The sequence below is a fragment of the Triticum aestivum genome, chromosome 7D, assembly GCF_018294505.1.
Source record: "Triticum aestivum cultivar Chinese Spring chromosome 7D, IWGSC CS RefSeq v2.1, whole genome shotgun sequence".
NCBI lineage: Eukaryota > Viridiplantae > Streptophyta > Magnoliopsida > Poales > Poaceae > Triticum > Triticum aestivum.
The window spans coordinates 46,245,997-46,265,555 of NC_057814.1; the positions used below are offsets into that span (position 1 = coordinate 46,245,997).

General features: G+C 45.7%; 1 protein-coding gene and 3 non-coding genes across 7 annotated transcripts; 1 reads left to right on the forward strand and 3 right to left on the reverse strand.

Moving 5' to 3' along the window:
- Positions 1-381: 381 nt before the first annotated feature.
- LOC123167059 (F-box protein At5g49610) lies at positions 382-9,359 on the forward strand. 4 transcript variants are annotated; one of them, XM_044584894.1, is made up of 3 exons: positions 382-702; positions 7,691-8,032; positions 8,156-9,359. In XM_044584894.1, exon 3 carries the CDS (start codon positions 8,196-8,198, stop codon positions 9,321-9,323), a length of 1,128 nt encoding a protein of 375 aa, XP_044440829.1. In that variant the 5' UTR covers positions 382-702; positions 7,691-8,032; positions 8,156-8,195; the 3' UTR covers positions 9,324-9,359. The 4 variants fall into 4 exon arrangements, with proteins under 4 accessions (XP_044440829.1, XP_044440830.1, XP_044440831.1 ...); XM_044584895.1 differs by having other exon boundaries at positions 8,178-9,359; XM_044584896.1 differs by having other exon boundaries at positions 382-550; positions 634-702; positions 7,691-9,359.
- TRNAG-CCC (transfer RNA glycine (anticodon CCC)) lies at positions 2,215-2,285 on the reverse strand. The gene has a single exon. It is a non-coding gene; the product is annotated as a tRNA-Gly (tRNA).
- TRNAA-AGC (transfer RNA alanine (anticodon AGC)) lies at positions 2,372-2,444 on the reverse strand. The gene has a single exon. It is a non-coding gene; the product is annotated as a tRNA-Ala (tRNA).
- A 910-nt stretch (positions 9,360-10,269) lies between the features above and the next one.
- Positions 10,270-10,342, reverse strand: TRNAA-AGC (transfer RNA alanine (anticodon AGC)). The gene has a single exon. It is a non-coding gene; the product is annotated as a tRNA-Ala (tRNA).
- Between the last annotated feature and the right edge of the window lie 9,217 nt (positions 10,343-19,559).

Below are 19,559 nucleotides of genomic sequence, written 5' to 3' on the forward strand. Positions count from 1 at the left end.
CCAGTTAATCAAACAGCTGGGCCCACCTATCAGCGGGTCTAGGGACCAGTCCAACGGCAGAGAAGATTAGAAGAAGAATTGCAAATTTGTCCAAGGTAACTCTACGTGTCGTGAAAATAGGGATAAAAAGTCAAAAATGATTACGGTGAATAAAAAGGGCATATTATCTAAAGAAAAAAAAGATAGGAGAGATCATCTAATCCTATGTAAAGCGGGGCAAATTATCAAATGCAAGTAAACTGGGCATATGATCCAATCTCCCCATTAAAGCTGGGCGTGAACGGATCCATCCATCAATCTAGTCTACTGTTTCGTGTCCTCCACGTCGTTTCTGTCAAAGCGATGCCTCCCTTCTCCTCCCTCATCAATTCCAGCCTACGCAGCAGCAAACCTAAAAAGGGGCAAAAGCTACCACCACTAACACCACAGCTCGTCTAGTCCCATCGGCCGCTTGCAAGTTTCCCACCGCCCATCCTCCCCCTCCTTTAGTACGCCTGCTTCTCCAAGAAGACTCCGCGCCCGCTCATCGCCGAGCCGTGCGTGGTGACCGGTGAGTCCGTGCCAGGTTGCGTCGTCGGGGCCGTTCTAATTCCTTTTTTCCCTTTCTCATGCAACCCACTGCTTCGCCGCCAGATCGTCAGTCCAGAGACGCCGCCGGGAACGGAACACCGTCGCGACGCCGCCGGAAATCGCCGCTCCAGAGTAAATCCTCTCGGCTCTCTCCTCCCATTCTCTCAGTTTAGCGGATAGGTCGCCGAAGCGGTTCTTTCTGGCCCCAAATCGTCGCCCATCTGCTTGTTTTCTTGAGCACGGATGAAACTGCTGTAGCTTGAGCTCAATATAGAATGCCCCTTTTTAGATCTAGTCATTTTAGATCTGTATAAATTTTACAGTAAGTAGCCTTTACGTTTCAGATACGTGTAGATGTTACAACAAAATTTTAGATCTGATTCGTCGCCCAGCACGCACAGCTGACCTGACACCTGCACACGAAATGCATGGATGTTTTAGCGTCAAATGGCGCAACAATTTGTTAGTGAACGGTTTTCTTTTTTTGCATAGATCTAAATATCCACCATAAAAAAGATTGACCAAAGTAATGGCAGCAAAAATCGGCTGATAAATCTAACGGTCCACCATAAAAAGAGGAGAGTGGCCAAACTCGAAGTTTCACCAGTGATTTTTAGTCAATCACGTTTCTTCTTCATGTGCCATACTCCGAACACTTTGGGCTAGTTGTTTGCTGTGCTTATGGAGTATCTATGTTGTACGAACTTTTTAGTACTAGTAGAACCGAACACTTTGTATGTCTGAACTATGTTGTACGCTTCGTCACTTGGTGCTTGTTATGCTATCTTGAGCGTCATGTTGATGTTGTCAACAATGTTGTGTCCATGCTATTGCTATAAAGAACTGTTAATGTTCATGTTCACCCCTGTTCACTTTCAGTTTGCGTTGCTATTAAGGCATGGTTGCTGTTTGAAATGCTGATTCCTTCGTGAGAATTTGTGGTATTTTAGTTCTTGAAATGGTTAGTAGTTCAGTTACTCCCTTCTGTGGCTTAATCTTTCATGTTCAGCGCACTCTTTGGTCCTGCTGATTTCGGCAATTGGCCGCTCCTGTTCTTTGTGTGGAGATGTCTTTTATATTATGCATGTTTAGGAAGCTGCATGTCATTTTGGTGCTCAGCAGTATGGTTTTGTGTCTGATTGTTACTACAGTGGGCAGTGATTTAGACACTACTATCACTGTTTTGTGTCTGATTGCTACTTCAATACGACTACTGCTTCTGCTTTTTGGCAAGTACAGACTTTGTTCCATTGACTTCCAACCATTTCGGAGAAAGAGCTTGGCTTTTGGTTTTGTTTCCAGTTTCTTTTTGGGGGGTAGTAGGAATGAATTAGTTATGAACTTGATTAGCTGGGCTTTTTCTTTGCTGCTGCTTCAGTGACCGAGTTTGTGTTGGCTGGCGTAATTTTTTTTCTGTTCATCATAGTGGAACCTGGTCTTGTTCCTTTTATTTTTACCCAAAACAATGGAGCAGGTACATGGCTTGCATGGTCACAGATTCACCATGATGTTTCCATTATCTATCTACAAAAATGTTGATATTTTGGCCCATTCAGACGGTGACAGTTTCCACAACAACACCTCTAGATTTATTGAATAAAAGAACTTAAACTTAGAAAAAGAATAAAAAAGAGAGAAAAAAAATGCGCATCCAGGGAATCGAACCCTGGTCAGTACCGTGGGAGGGTACTATGATACCACTACACCAGATGCGCTCTGACGAGAGTTTTTCTTTGGTAGATTAATTTGTATTCTAGAGCACTAAGATCTGCAAAGAAATAAAAAAACAAAAAAAGCAGAATGGAGAAGTGGGGTATCGATCCCCATACCTCTCGCATGCTAAGCGAGCGCTCTACCATCTGAGCTACATCCCCTTTTATGCTGCGGATAGTAAGTTAATTACTCATGTAAGTAATGGAAGGTCAATGCAAGGACCATGTTAATTACAATACTCAAGTGCGTGGCACCGGCAATAGCCCAAAGATGGGCCTCCTCTTTTATCTTCGCGACGAGCATCATCGTTGTAGCAGCGGGCACCCTCCATTTGACAGTAATACGCGAGGAGGTCAAGGTTGTAGCCATGCTGCTCCTGCGCCTACTGGAACGCCGACACCGACTCCTCCTCCGCCATGACGGTGTCGAAGTGCGCTTGTGTCTGCTCCATGGTCAAGCCGACATGGACCGACGCAAGCAGGGGCTCCGTTTCATCGTCGGAGGCTTCCTCCATCGTTGGGTCGTCATTGCTCACCTTCAGCGAGCTTGACAGCAAACCTACCTGTATTCGCTACGCACAACATCCCTACCAGCTGACCGCAAGACTGGTCACCTCGTGATTCTGCTCCGTCGACGGACTCTTCCACATCGCTCTAGAGCTCGTGGTCATGGCGGAGGTGGCACACATAGGAATATTGGAAGAAGACATGTTTGTATTGCGGATGGTGTTGGCCCAGGACGTGTTTAAATAGCGGGTGTTGGCCAGCCAAGCGGCGGGTTGTGTCAATGCAGGCGCCGGAGTGGGTTTCTGGACTGCTGCACCTTTTTAATGCCGACGGATGGACATATGGGCAATTGGTTTTAATGTGGTAGATAGGCGTCCCATCCCGTCCAGTCACGTTGCTCCGGCGTAGAACAATCGCAGAGACCACGGCGCAGTGCGGGCGGTGCTCGATAACACGCCCTTCAATGCTGGCTTTAGTGAGAGGTCGCCTCCACTCTGGGCTAGCATGAATGCGGCTCTAGCGCTCTAGACCGGCATGAAAGCGCGGCAATCGATTCGCGCGGGCGTGGGAGAGGTTTTCCGATCCGAGGTAGCGGACTCTTACGTGACAGCGGCTCGGACCCTCCCGCAAACCCCTTGGTTTGCATCCGGTTTGCGGGATTTCGGACATTAGGACTGGTCCGTGGACCGATGAGGTACCATGTTGGATGGCAAACTGTGTCAGAGAGCTACATCCAAATGTATGCACACATTTTAAGGGTCCGTGTTGGAGATGCCCTTGTTAGTCGCCAAAGTACCTTCTTTCCTTGGACATATGACCTCCAAAGACGGCGGGGGGGGAGGGGGGGAGGGTGTGGAGGGGGCTAGGACATCGTCGCCAGTGGCGGAGCCAGAAAAAATATATCACCGGAGCCAAGTGTTGTTAAAACTGATTAGGGAGGGCCAAGCCATTGAAAACTTATTTTTAAAAGCAAATAATCACTATTTTTCATCGTTCATTAGAAAATATGCACTAAATCCCTAATGTTAGGGGGGTCAGGGCCCTGCTGGTCCCCCTATCCCCGCCACTGATGGTGGCCCTCACTTGATCATGCCACTCCAAAACAGAGTAAATCCTCTTGTGCCTATCTTTTCATTATGTGCCTTAAGCCCATAGATCGCCGAAGCAGTTTCTTCTTGTGCCAAATCCGTTGTTTTTCTCTCTTTCTTTTTTCACGCGTCGTTCTAATCTTTGCTTTTCTTTTTTGTCTTACTATTTAAATGCCTACACGTTGCTATGAGCCATAATACAAATAAAATGTATTGCTATTTGCCGACAATGCATGGAAATTTGAAGGGAGCGCCCATACGTCAATTAACTAAAACAAAAATAGTGTTTTAGTCGAACTTGCTTGCCTTTGCTAATGTTAATTTTCCTCCCAACACCACCTCCACTGCTAATGTTGTCACCGTGTGCCACCCCACACCCCGGACGAGCCGCTGTCACCCCTAGCCATCCCTCTAAACTCGACCACCATCTCCAACGCCAATGACCCCACGCACCCCTTACTCAGACCCGTCAACCCTCTGCCTTGTCTCTCCTCCACTGGGTGTTTCCAAACTCTTCTAAAGTCGGTCTCCATAAATCATGCTAATCATCGATGGTTTTATTTAGAGAGCTAAAGATGCAAAGTTGACACATTAATCTTTACTCAAGAAGTCTTGAACCAAGTATAAAAAATTCATGTAGCTTCACATCAATCGAACTGTATATGTATGTTATACTATAGCAATGCCAAAATTATCTTTCGAAACATTGGGAAAAAACAAAATACATATTTGATCATTTTAGAAGAAATGAAAAGGATTACCAAATATATGTGTCATGCAGTGAGAAACTGCAGATTTCGAATAAGCTTTTGCGTGTATTCATATTACACTACTATATGATGAGCCATAATAATTAATCGATGAGGAAAATATTTTTGCCTCCATTTCGAAAATAATAACTAACCGTCCTCCATCAGCTCTCGCAAATATAAGGAACTCCAATCCTTGATGCACTAAACTAACTTTCACCACGACCTGTTCTTTCCGTCATCGCCCTGCTCTTATGAAAAAGACACTGAAAATAAAGTGATATGGGTACATCAAGCAATGTGGATTACAAATATGGAGAGATGGAGATGAGGAGTTTCTTTCCTCCCCGCATCGCTCCCATGTGGCGACGGGGGGGGGGGGGGGGACCCTAGCCGCCGGCTTCGGGCCTCCTCCCGCCCTTTCCCTCCCTCGCCGCCGCCGGACCACGCTGCCGGGCAAAGCCCTCCGGCGCCGGTGGCGGCGGGGCTCTTCTTCATCCCGCTCGGAGGCTGTTGGCGCGGGGCGGCGGCGGACGACGGTGCTTCGCGCTGGTGCGGGGCGCGGAGGCGCGGCGGCGGGGTAGCGAGGGCTTGGTGGCGGCGCGATGGGCTGCACGGGGCGGCTCGCGCTCGTGGCTGCGGTGGCGGCCAGGTCTGGGCTCGGCCAGATCTGGCGGTACGGCGGGCGCGGGCGGCGCGCGGCGCCTCGCCGGCGGGCGCGCGTGCTTCCGCTGCTGCGTGCAGCGCGGCGGTCGGGCTCTCGGCGGGCACGCGTGCTGGTCGTGCGTGCTGGCCGTCCTCCAGTCGGGGCTCCCCTGTTCCGGCCCCTGGACGGCGGCGAGCGGCGCGGGGTGGCTCTTCCGGTGAGTGCTCTTGGCTGCGGGTGAGGGCTGGCTTCGCGCTTTTGGTCGATGGTTGGGCGGGCTGCCGTTGGTGGCCTCGCGTCGAGCTGCGGCGGGCGCCATGGTGAGGCGACACGGGGGTGTGTCCGGTGGGGAGTTCTCAGGAGGGATGGGAGGCCCCGATGGCCACCCGTCGCCGGTGCGGGGGTGCACCGGTCCGGATGCGTCCGCTCCTCCTCCTCCTTTCCTCGGCTGTGTGCTCTTTGTTGGGGCTCTGGCGATGTTCGAGGCTGGGCGGTTGCTGGCATCTTTCTAGGCGGGGGCTACCAGTCAGGCCAAAGCCAAGGCCTTTGGGTGTTCCCGGAGTTGCTTGGATGCTGGGCGGCGGCCCTGGCGGCGGGAGGCGCGGTGTTCATGGGCGGAGCGCGCGTCTTGGGTGCGGTCGGGCAGCCATGGCCACGTGGGTGGCATGGTTGGTGATGTTTGGCGAAGCATGGTGGTCTGGTAGAGGGTTAATACCGGAGTACATCACTTGCCCGGTCTTCTCCGGCCGACGGTGGCGGCGCCGTGGGCGTCGTTTCCTTCATGAAGGCTCCGTCGTGGTGTTCTCTTCTCTCCATGTTGCTCCGGGTGAAAACTTGATCTCCGTGATTGGGTGGTGGCGGCTTTCGGTGTCGTGCCCTTCTTGAAGGCACCGCCTTGGAGTCCATGCTTCGCCATTGTCCCGCTTCACTTCTTCTCGGTGGCTAGGTCTCGGAAGGTCCTCGTCGGCCCCAAGTGTTTGGGTGTGCTTGGTGGTCGATTGGGTAGTGTTGCGGTGCATCGGCACCCTTGTATCTTGCCTTGGGTGTGTGTGGTGTGTGGGGGGTGCGTTTTGTACTCGGATTTGTACTTCTGGTCGATGCTTTATATATAAAGCGGGGCGGAAGCTTTTTTCGGTAATATGGAGAGATGCACTGGAAATTCTCAAAAAATAATAATAAAGTTTACTATGATGGCCTCGATCTTAGAGCATCTCCAACAGCCGCGCCAAAAGGCACGAGCTTGGTAAACTGAGTTTTTAGCGCGCGGGGGACGTTTTCACGCGCTCCAGCGGTGGCGGGAAACTGGCGCGCGCGGGAATCGTTTGCGCGCGTGGGAAAAGGCGGCAGCTCGCGCGCTATTTTTGGCGCACCGCTTCCGGCGCGCCTTTAAATTGCGGCGCTCGCACGCGCCTATTCTACACTCTCTCTTCCTCTTCCGCTGCCACGCGCGCCTCCCCCGCTTCCTCGTTGCTTCCTCGTCGCTCCAGCGCCCCGCCACCGACGCGCCACCATGCCGCCTTGCCGCCGAGGAGCGTCGGGCTACCGCGGCGTCCGCCAGCGCCCCAACGGCTGGTACTACTCTGAGATCCGGTCCGGCGACGTCCGGCTCGCCCTCGGCACCTTCGAGACGGCGCACAAGGCCGCCCGCGCGTACGACGCGGCGGCGTGGCGCCTAGGCAGGCCGCGCCCATAGATGAACTTCCAGGACGTCTACACGCTCCGGCAGGCGCTGGACGTTGCCCCTCCGCCTCGTCTTATCACGGCACAAGACCGTGCGGAGCACGCTGAGCGGCAGCGCCGCCTCCTCATCGCCGAGGAGGACGAGCGGGCCATGGCGGAGTGGCGCCTACTGGGCGGAGCAGACAGCAAAGCGCCACGCGGACCGGTTGGACAGGCGACGGCGGAAGGCCCTGGTGTTATCGCAATGCGAGATCGTTGAAAATGGTGGGCAGTCGATCTTTTCGGCTAATGATCCTCGTTGGGATGACATGTGGCTCGATACCTCGGACCAGACCAGCGAGGATGACGACGATGATGATGATGACGACTGGGAGTAGGTTGTAGTTGCATTGCACTATCTAGTAGTTTTTTTATATCGTTGGTCCGTAGTTTTATTTATTATCTATGCTGTGAAACTATGTAAAATATCTATGTATCGTCGTTTTTTATCTATGAATATTTATTTATCTTTTTTTTTAAATATGTACGCAATGTTCGGCTGCTCGAGCTACGCGCGCGCTAAATTTTAGCGCGGCTGCTGGAGCCAGCGCTACCGTCGCGCTTTTCCAGACGATGGGCGCGTTGCAAACTGCTTTTTTGCGCGTCGAGCGTTGGGCGGCTGTTGAAGATGCTCTTAATTTATCTGGTGTTGAACGGGGTTAACAGTTCTAGATGATGGAAAGTTAATGATTTCTGCAGGCCACTGGTGCAGGAGCTGGGTCTGAACGCATCCGAGCGCTCCCTTCTCTCCGGCTCTCCCCTCATCAATTCCACCCTACGCAGCAGCAGCACAGGAGCTACTTTCTGCTCGTCCAGTCCCATCTTCCACAGCTTGCAGTTGCACCTGGCAGTGGCACTGGCAGAGAGTGGTGCGCACCGCGATTCAGTTTCACACCGCCCATTCTCTTCCTTGCACGCTCACCACCAGTTTCGCATCCGAGGTTGCTCGCCAAAGTGCCTTCTTCCCCCGGACGCCTGCCCTCCGAGGACGCCGGGAGGAACGCCGTCGCTCTCGCTCAACCGTGCCGGCTCAGAAGCAGAGTAAACCCTCTCGGATCTCTCTGTCAATTCTCTCCTCTCCGCTCCTCTAAGCCGGTAGATCGGCGGAGCACTTCTTTCTTGCGCCAAATCCGTGGCTTACTTTTATCTTTGCTTTCATTTTAGAGATTTTTCTCTTGCTTGCTAGTATCAGCGAGGAACCAGCATGCCGGGCAGCCGTGCCGCGACCGTGTTGGACGACCTGCCGGAGTGGCTCGTCGTCGACGAGATCCTCGCCCGGCTGCCTGTCAAGGACGTGTTCCGCTGCCGCGCCGTCCGGAGGTCGTGGCGCAGCGGCACATCCACCTACGCCTTCATCCTCGGCCACCACCGCCGCCAGCCCTCGCTGCCCATCATCTTGCACGACCATGGCATCAGCCGCGTCGCCGGAGCCTCCGCCTCCGCCTCCAGTGGTCAGAAGATACGGCCCCTGCTCCGGTACGCAAGCCTCGGTATATGCATGCGCCTCATAACCTGTGATGGGCTCCTCATCCTGTGGCGGGGTTCAGATTTCTACATCTGCAACCCTGCCACCCGCAAGTGCGCCCCGCTGTCGCATCCTCCGCGACAACAGTTCATCAGCCCCATCACCGGAGTCGACGTGCTCGGCTTGTACCGGCACCAGCCATCTGGAGAATACAGGGTGCTCTGGGTGTCGTACGCCGCGCCCATGGGGACATTCGCCGCTGTTAAGGTTGAGCAGCCTCATTACCTTGTCTTCACCGTGGGTTCGGACCAGCCAAGACGCATCCAATGGCCGACAGTTTCAGAAGATGGGTGTCCTGCTGCCCATCCACCGATCCACCATCGTGGTAGCCTCCACTGGGCAATGGGTTGCAGCATAACGGTATTTGAAACCATAGCCGAGACATTCCGGCAGATGAGCCGTCCGGCACAATTGGGCAGCTACGTGCTATTATTGGATACGGGCGACAACCTTGCTTTGTATGTCAGCACCGACCATGACCGCGTCACTTTGGATGTTTGGGTCTTGCAGGACTATGATGCAGAGACCTGGGGGTTTCGATACCGGATTAACTTGTTAGCGATGGATGCATCTCCACCGCTTAAGTTGTGGAAATCTATCCCTAGGCTGGCTGTGATCAACGAGCGTAGTACTCTAGTATTATCGTTTCATGTGTGTCATGTTATCTTGAACATCGTGTTAATGTATGTTTTGAACAATGGTGTGTCTACTGCTATAAAGAACTGTTGTATTGTTCTCCTGAGTTCACTTTCAATTTGCATTGTTAAACGAATGGCAATGTTGCAGCTTGAAATGCTAATTCCTTAGCGAGAAGTTATGGCATTTTAGTTGCTGAAATGGTTACTTCAAGTACTCCCTCATGCAGCTTAATATTTTCATCTTTCATGCTCAGTGCCATCGAGTATCTATGCTCTGGAAGTGTTCTGATGTTCCCCCCTGTCTACTTTCATTTTGCACCGTTGGAAAAATCACGGAAGGCATGATTGCAGTTTGAAATGCTAATTCCTTCACGAGTAGTTATGGCAGTTTTGTTGCTGAAATTGTTGGTTCAGGCACTCACTTATGTAGCTCAATATTTTGATCTTTCATGTTCAGTGCACACTTGATTTTGGCACCTGGACGCTCTTGTTCTCTGTGCGGAGATTTTTTTTGGTTTTGAAAAGGAGGATAACCCCCGGCCTCTGCAGTTCTTTGTGTGGAGATGTCTTTTCTTAGGCACATTTCAGAAACTGCATGTGATTTGGTGCTCAGCAGCATAGTTTTATTTCTGATTGTTACTATGGTGGCAAGTAATTCGATCACTGCTACCGCTGTTATGTGTCTGATTGCTACTTCAATACGACTATTTTTTTTTGGCAAGGATGAACTTCGTTTTCGGAGAAAAGAGATTGGCTGTTGGTTTGTTTGCAGGGTTTTTTTGCGGGGTAGGAACAAGTTATGAGCTCTAGTGATTGACTTTCACTAATTGGGAGCAAAAAGGTTGTAGTTTCTATGACCAGGATTTTTGTGCAAGGCTGTTCTTCCATATCTTTGTGTTTTTGTTAATCATAGTGGACCCTGGTTCTGTTGCTTCTATTTTAGCCAAAGAAAAGGACCAGGTGAATGTGCTAATTTCCAGTTCATCTTTATCTGGATGAAGATTTTGTAGCTTACATGGTGACAGTTTCACCATGATGTTTCCATTTTTTCTTTGGTAGATTAATTTGGATTCTAGAGCACTCAGATCTGCAAAGAAATAAAAAGACAAAAAAAATGGAGAAGTGGGGTATCGATCCCCATACCTCTCGCATGCTAAGCGAGCGCTCTACCATCTGAGCTACATCCCCTTTTGTGATTCTTTTCGGACTTGTTTACTTCTTCAATGTGCGGGACCTTTTTTCCCCCTTTGCAGACGCGGACCTCATGTTTGTGTTTGTGTTTGTGTTTGTGCTCGAGCACCGACCAGAAAATAAATCAGGAAGGTCTGAAAAATATGACGAGTCAAAGACTTAGAAAAAGATTATAACACAAACTTCTAAGGTTTATTGAATATAAAAAGAAAATAAAAATGTAGTGGCAGATGCTCTCTCAATGAGGGATACCACTCATACTATCAATTGTCATTCCATCACCACTATTGTCCTTGATTGGCTGGATGATATCAAGCAGAGTTATAGCTGATGCTGACAAACACTAAGTTGTCTGTTATCGCAACGAGTATACCTCGCTGACCGAGACTAGTCTAGAGCGTGCAACGACATCGGACACAACTAGGTTGAAGTAGATATCATTCCCTCATCTTCCGGTGGCTTACCCACGGAGACCATCTCGTCGCCTGAGTACTTTCAACTTGTTCATGTAGTCGGAGATGGACGGAGCCCTTGTGTGTAGTAGCTAGGGCATTGCGGGTGTTTACGACGCAAGCTTTAATTTGTCTATGTCGAGAAGATGCCCTCAATGGCCTTCAATGTGCGTGCCACAATAGGTTGGGTGATGACCGCTGCAAGCATGCCGCGAGAGAGCTATGCGGGTGTTTACAGAGTGAGTTTTATCTAAGTCAGGAAGATGTTCCAAATGGCCTTCCATGTGCGCAACACAGTCGGCTGGGTGATGACCGCCGCAAGCATGTTGCAAGGGAGCTAGGGCGATGCATGTGTTTACGGAGCGAGTTTTATCCGAGTTAGCCATGACTTTGGTTGGATGCAACACACTAGATGTGATACAAAGTGGAATGGCTCGTGATACCATGTGAGATTTTGTGTAAGCGTTTGTACCTCCCTAAGGAGGCAGCGTGGATTGTATTTATAACACTGTATACATGGCGGTTACAATAAATCTTCCCAGTTCACGGCTTTGATAGCTGAGGGAACTAGTTTAAACTATGTACAATACCTTATCTCTATGAATCAAGTTGTTCTTGTTGTAACTGCAAGATTATATAGGTAGATTGTAACGAATTCTAACACAAGAAGTTGCCTCTGACGTTGATCCCACTCCTCAATTCTTTCTCCACAATGGCATCCTCAAGTACAACAATAGGTTTTATGTTGGTACATCTAATGTACCGACGGAAACAAGTTCCATTCTTCTACATTAGGTGGTCATTCGGGATAAGAGCTACTTATCACAGGATCAAAAGGATTCTCTATTGGCAAAAGTTAAAAGCTATAGTTGAAACATTTGTCCCTCAGTGCCCTAGTTGTCAAACGACAAAATTTGAACATATCCATCCTCCCAGTAAACTTTAACATCTATCATCTCCTCCCATTGCTTGGTCTCACATTACAATGGACTTTATCACTTGTGTTCCCAAATCTGAGGAAAGAAGTAATATTAGGAGTAGTGGTTTGTGTGAAAAGTATGCTCACTTCCTACCATTAGCACTCCCCTACACTACTCAGAGTGTCTTCTAGGTTATGACGGACAAAGTCACGGAGTTACATAGCATTCCTTAAACCTTTGAGTTAACCCTATCAAGAACTTTTAAAATGTGTGAAGGTGGAACGATGTATCAACACAACATCACACCCTGCAAACTGATTACCAATAAAAAGAGTTAACCAATGCGCCAAGTCTCCTATCTGTGTTGCATGGTTTTCGAGGAGCCAAAACACAGGGTGAATTGGCTCCCACTAGCTGAACTGTGGTACAATAACTCTTACCACTTCTAACTGAAAAAAACTCCTTTTGAGGCCTTACATGGTTATAAACCTCCCCAAATGACCATTATGACAGTGAACAAATGGTTGCTCAGTTCAGAACAAATAATGAACGAGCCCAGAGCAGAATGAAATACTTCATAAAAATGAAAAAGGAATGAAAGATCTTTCTCTATGAGTGATCATGTTTGCCTAAAGATCCAACCTTACTGTTAAAATTATTTTGGATTGAGAGGACATCTCAAACTTCGATCCAAATCTCGTGGTGGATCTAAGATTTCCCCTAGAGTTACTTTGGGCGTAGAAGCGAGCATGCCACCTCAACGATGCCTTCAAGAAGGAAGCAATGCTCGCAGGCACCGCCGTCGTCTGCCCTGGCCAGAACCGGAAGCAACACCATCTAACACTATGTCATCGCCTCATGCCCGATCGAGACCCAACTAGACCGTCGCCACTTGAAGGAAGATACTGAAGAACTAAACACTTATACGACAAATGTGCAAGTTCAGATAACAAACAAAGACGAGACAAGGGAAGACCTACGAGCTTGGCCTTTGGTTGGTTTTGTTTCCAGGTTCTTTTGGGGGGTTAGGAATGAATTAGTCATGAACTTGATTGATTGACTTTTTTTATTGAAACAGGGATTGATTGACTTTCATCAGTTGGGAGAATAAGGTTGGTGGTATAAATCTTGTAACTTGTAGGGTCTTTCTTTGCTGCTGCTCTGTGACCGGTTGTGTTGGCTGGCATTATTTTGATGTTACATGTCTCTGTTGTTGTTCATCATAGTGGAACCTAGTCTTGTTCCTTTTACCCCAAAAAAGGACCATGCAGTTGAGCCTGGTCTATTTTGGTTCAACAATGTGCTAATTCCCAGTTCATGTTTGTTTTGATGAGGATCTGTAGTTTGCATGGTCATAGTTTCACCATGATGTTTCCATTATTTATCTAATAAATTGCTGATATTTTGCCGATTCCAATGGCAACAATTTCCACAGCAACAAAACAAAATGTACAAAAACTTTAAAAGTACAAAAAATATTCAGAAAAAGATTTATCTTCTTGTGCCAAACAATGCTTTCTGCACTACTCCCTTCTCCCTAAAACTGTGGTGTTTTTAAGAAAGGAAATCATTGGCATGTGGATTAGTGAAGTATTTCTTCACGGGACCTTGGATGACTTGGAAGAACTAGGAAGAAAGTACTATAAGGAGCTGATACTGAGAAATCTTATAGAGCCAAATACAGAGTTTGTTGATCAGTGTGTCTGCAACATGCATGATGTTCTACGCTCGTTTGCTCAATTTGTGGCTAGAGATGAAGCACTAGCAGCTCACAGTGGAGAAACTAATATTTTTACTAAACTTAGTGAACATGCATGAGTTGCTATAATTATTTGATAATTATAGTGGGGATGATGCTTTTCTTTCTACAGATAACCATAGAAACCGTAGAAACTGCTAGTACTAAAATTTTCACAAATAATTATCAAATAAAACCACAAACTCACTACGGACACATAAAAGAATAAAAATTCATCACACAAATAATTCTGACTACACCATTACAACTTAAGCTCAAGTTTAGCTAGCACAAAGATAGGAACTTATGGGTTCTGCGCTACAAAAAATCTGAATTCTCAAGTTGTCATGTCTGAAGCCGAGACACTTCTGAAGAAAATGAGTTGCAAGGCGACGATCAGTAGTCCTGCTAAGGTCTTTTCCTTCACATCAACACCACGTACCGATGTAGGCCAAACTAGAAATAAAAGTTAGGAAGTTAGCATCAGTTCACAGTACAATAGTTTCAGAAAATGAGTTGCAAGGAGACGATCAGTAGTCCTGCTAAGGTCTTTTCCTTCACATCAACACCACGTACCGATGTAGGCCAAACTACAAATTAAAGTGAGGAAGTTAGCATCAGTTCACAGTACAATAGTTTCAGAAAACTAACACTTGATCTGTGCATTGTGTCATTGCCGAACATACAACTTATTAGTTATGCTAACATTTGAACTTCAGGTGATTTGCCATAGTTATGAAGAACATCCAGAGAATTGATATTTGCCAAACTTCATAATGAGTATGAGGAGCATGCACAGAATATATTGACAACAAAAATCAAAAGAAAGAAGCTTCTTGGGGCACATCCAACACAATAAAAACATGGAGCAGATTTAGGGATTTAAACTTAGACAACAATATCATAACAGAGAAGGTCGCCCAAGCAAGGTCGTTCCTGCTACCATTGCAAGTGCAGTTCCATAACCTGTGGATTGCAGATAATTAGATCAGGACAAGTAACATTCAAATGCTTCCTTACAAGAATTCAATACAGTTCATGCATTCTGATGATTAGATCACATCAAGACACCAAAATGATTTAGGAGAATACTGGAAAAAAATCCATTCTGTAAAGAAAGACTCTTGGAACAAAGTACTAAACCACATAGTATTTTGAAACATGGAAAATTATAGTTTGACCATGTCCAGCTAGGTTTACATGATGGTTCCAAGTGAATAACAATCACCATTATTAAGACGAAAATGAACACCAAAAAAGCAACAGTTTATTTGAATACAACATACAGAACTACAGAATACAGATGCAAACACCAGCCCTATTTGGATTGAATGTAATTTTGCGTGCTCCCCATTATTTAGAGCTCAACGTAACAACACACACTAATATATATAGATTCCTCACCAAATTATAAACTGGTTTAAATTTCCATTTGACGAATCTCCCGTTACTTAAATTTCCATTTGATGAAGCAATGACACAAAGAAAAGATCCGTAAAATCTGCTACTCCTCGAACATACACTAAAATTGGTGCCACAAAAAAAGTCATCAGGCATGATGCAAGTAGGATAAAAAATGAAATATGGCCAGAGATTACTAGCTTATGCAAGGAGCATATTGGTGCGAGGCAAATCTGCAATCTGCATCGATTTAGAGAAGGGCTGGCCGAGACTTGGGCCAGTTAGGGCTTCAGCAGAGGGGCAGAGGACTGACTCTGTAAGGCAATTATTTCGTGTATATTCAGAGAAGATAATTATCAGAAGAGTATTAGAATAACTAATCGCTGGCCAGTGCATCCACACATCAACACATGTTATCCGGTACATATTCCAGCGAGATGTCATGGAACGGGTTCGTGCGAGGCAAAGCAAACCTGGAACCTGTACCGTGTTAATGGAAGGGTTGACCGAGACTTGGCCTAGTTGGGGCTTCAGCAGAGGCGTGTAGCACTGTAAGGCCATGGTTGCAACTTGCGAGTATATTCAGAAAACCTGTCAATTCAAGATGATTAGATCAACTAGTCGGAAACCAGCGGACCCACACATTCCAAAGTAGTAAATTTTGTCATGATAATTGAGTATCATATTCTGAACTTGACATTCAGGATTTGATCCAGCTACAGTTACTCCACAGTCCCTGTTACCTAAACTTAACACTTGAGGGTTCAGCTTTTAAAACTGAACTTGACACTTGGCGAACTTGACTGAATACCATGCATAATGCTGAATGATTAACCGGCTTTCTTAGCTCACACTGCACACAAACTTGTGCTTTTGTTCACCACCAGTATAGCCGTGTTCAACAAGTTCGCGGCAATATGAATAGCTCATACCATACGTATAGTCATGAATTGATCTGAAAGTAGCCCTCCAATATCTTTGCCTACTAGTCTATTAATTGTGATTCAATTATATGGTGGCTGCTGAACCTGTCAACGGTTACTCCAATCATCTCTGGAATAAGTACACGCTAACACTGACACTGCTTGTGCATTGCTGCCTTTGTATGCAAATTAGTTGTCTTAACTAATATAGTAATTTCTCTCTCCAACTTTTGCTTTTCTTACTTTGAGAAAGGCAGAACACAAGAAAACGTGAGGTGGATTCCTATTAACAGTGAAGTATAAATTTTCTCTCTGGCGTTGGAAATTGCTCTTAACCAAAACTTTTCTATTATTGATTCTCAAGGAAGTTCATCCTACTGTAAGCCTAAATTCTGTAATTCATGAGCAACCCCACTGGACTCAGATAAATTTAGGAGAGCGATAAAAGACCTGAAGGAAATGGAGCATGTTAAAATCCATAGCTCTGGTAAAAGTTTGCCCTTCCCACACAGCAGGTCAGTAGCCAAGCAAGCTCATCAAGTCATAATTCATATGATAAATTCAGAGATGCCACTTGCCATCATTCAGTATGGCTATGATGAGAACCATGAATAGTGCCAGAAGAACAAACCTGCAACCATAAAAGACAGCAAGATACCGGTGGTGAAATACTGTCATGATTACCTACTATTGGATTTGCTGCTGCATTCTTACCACTATCCGTATGGTGATGCAAGCGGCATACATTTGCAGCCAAGTAGTACAAATCGACAGAACTCTTGTAGTAGAAGAAAACAGGGGAACTTCAGCTGAACTTTAGTGTGTAGTTCATCATGCACTGCAAGATGGAGAACACAACACAGAGGCCAGGCTCCGTGAGCACGCTGTCGACGCGTCCGTCGTGTCCAATGATGCAGACTCTGAGGATGCTCCTACCACCGAAGCAGAAGAAGAAGTCAAAAGGATCAAAGCCCTCTGCTGCACCAACAGCACGTCGCCGCAGGTGCCCAACAAAATCCAAACAAAGACAATGAACATTAATGATTGCAGGAAGTGCATAGAAAATCCATAGTTTTGATATATAACTATATAAGACAAGATTATTTTTTGCATACAACTGTATCTCATTGCATAGCAAAACTTTTCTATTAAGATTATTTACCCTAACATCTTAATATTTCAAGGTTTTAACAAAAGAAAAACATATAGTTTAGGAATGAACAGGCTACATGAGCATGAGAAAACATTTATACACATTACTACATATTGATAAACTTCATTATCAGTTGTTTGACTTTAATAAAAAGCAAGATATATCTAACTCTTGTGTGTCTTTGGAGGTTCCTTGGTTGATTTTGCCATGGTAGGATAAGCACAAATGGTAGCATGAACCTTCTTGTACAGTGCTTCCATGTCATCGGCCGCAATATTCTTCTTGATGTACTCACTGAAGTGAGATTGGTACTTCTTAGATTCCTCATCAGCTATTGACTGCAATAAGGGTAGGGCAGAAGTTAAAACGCGATTCAGTAAGCTGCTTCAGAAATAAGAACAAAGCAGGATACTTTATATGGGTGAATCTGGCCCAGATATATCTTCCAGAAAGAATTCATGTATACAACAACGATAGCCCTATGGAATGAAGAAATGGCATTATAATACCACGAGGCCAATGGATCCAACTCACCTTCATGTAGTCAGCAACATGACCTTCATAGATGTATTTGCGGATTTTGCGGTGAATCTCAGCGCCCAGCTGCTTCTTATCCTTCTTGAAGCCAGCAAATCTCTTGTCACTGTGCGCAATATCAAGACCACCATCCAAAGCTCCCTGCAGTAGCCCACAGACTGAAGCGGGTCTCAAACAGATAGAACTGCATGCTTCCTAATTCAATAGCTTAGAACCCCCTAAATATAGAATAAAAGAAACACACCAACAACGGCAATAAATGTAGCGCAAGATTAGGCATACTTCCATCAGTGAGCCTGCCGCAGAGCGATGGATCAAACAACACTGTAAGTAAGCTATATAATTTTCTTGGCTTTCCCTGTTTACCAACTACACCCTTTAAAATGTCTATTATTTAGATTTCTAACCTATCCAGCAAAATTATCAATCGTGCATTTAAGATTTGTAGGTAAACAAAATAAAGGAGACTTTTCACCACAAATCTCATCTAGCCACAAATCATAGCATCAGAATAAGAGAACAAAGTTTAACAAAGTGACAACACAAAAGAAAATTAAAGCATTACAGCAGCAGCTCACCATAGCAATCCTGAAAAGCAAAGACTTGTTAGTGTAGAAGAGGTATGTGAAACCCTCTCTGACTGATGTTCCTACTCTTCCTCGCGACTGCAGATGAAAAGAAAAGCAGTGAACTTGAGGTCCAGATCTCAGATTCATACATCCAATTTTTTTGCCAAAAAACACAAAGTAAAAATTTGAGAACTAAAACCAACTAATACAGCTGCAGGAGCCCAAATAGTTCTGCATACAAGAATCTTTATTTCCGCATAAGAAAACTTCTCCATACCAAGTTGTATATTCTTTGACACTTTCAATGGGAAAAATATTCAGCAATAAAATTGGTCATTGAAGCTAAAGCACCATTCACCCATGCTACAAGAACATAAATTAGTATCAGAGTTCTAACATCAAATGTAGGTGTAGTCCATAGATAAGCTAACTACCTTGAATACCTAGCAATTTAAAATATATGCTTGAATGAAGCTGCAGAATGAGACAAAAAAGGGAGACAAGAGTGAGAGCACGGGGGAGAGCTGAGGTGGAGGCAAACCTGAACCTCCTCGGCATCCTTGCTCCTGCTCCTCCTGTGCCAGGAAGGAGAGGGTTGCGGGGCGTAGGAGATGCGTGGAGTCACCATTGTGCACAAGCTGCAGATGTTGACGCCCATCTTCTGAGGCCACCGCACGCCGCATGAGCCGCCGCACCACCATAAAATTTGGTTAAAGATCATAGTCCGCTAACTATATCCAAATTGTTTCAAATTTATTAAAGGTTCATTTATCCACCAATATAATAATCACCATGCTCATCTATTAGACCAAAAATCTCATAATCCATCAAACATCTTTGACTATCTTCTTAAGACACAATTTCCTAACTAAATCCAATTAAAATCTCATAAATCACAGAAAAATTTGGTTCAATATCACAATCACCTAACTAAATCCAAATTGTTCAAGATTAATTAATACACTGAACATCTTTGACTATCTCCTCAAGATCACAATCAACTAACTGATCCATTAAAAATCTCATAATCCATCATAAAATTTGGTTCAAGATCACAATTGCCTAACTAAATCCAAAATTTTCCAAGTTTATAAACTTATTTATCCAGCGATATAATGACCAACATGCTCACCTACTAGACCTAAATTCACATAATCTAGCCGAACATCTTCTACTAGCTCGTCAAGATACCAATCACCTAACTAAATCCAACCAAAACCTCATAATCCACCGTAAAATTTGGTCAAAAGATCACAATCACCTAACTAAATCCAAATTGTTGCAAACTAAATTAAATATTTGTTCATCCACCAATATAGTAACCACCATGCTCATCTACTAGACCTAAAATCTCATAATCCACCAAACATCTTTGATTATCATCTCAAGACACAATCACCTAACTAAATCCAACTAAAATCTCATAAATCACAAAGAAATTTGGTTCAATATCACAATCATCTAACTAAATCCAAATTATTTAAGATTAATTAATCCATCAAAAATCTACTGAAAATCTCG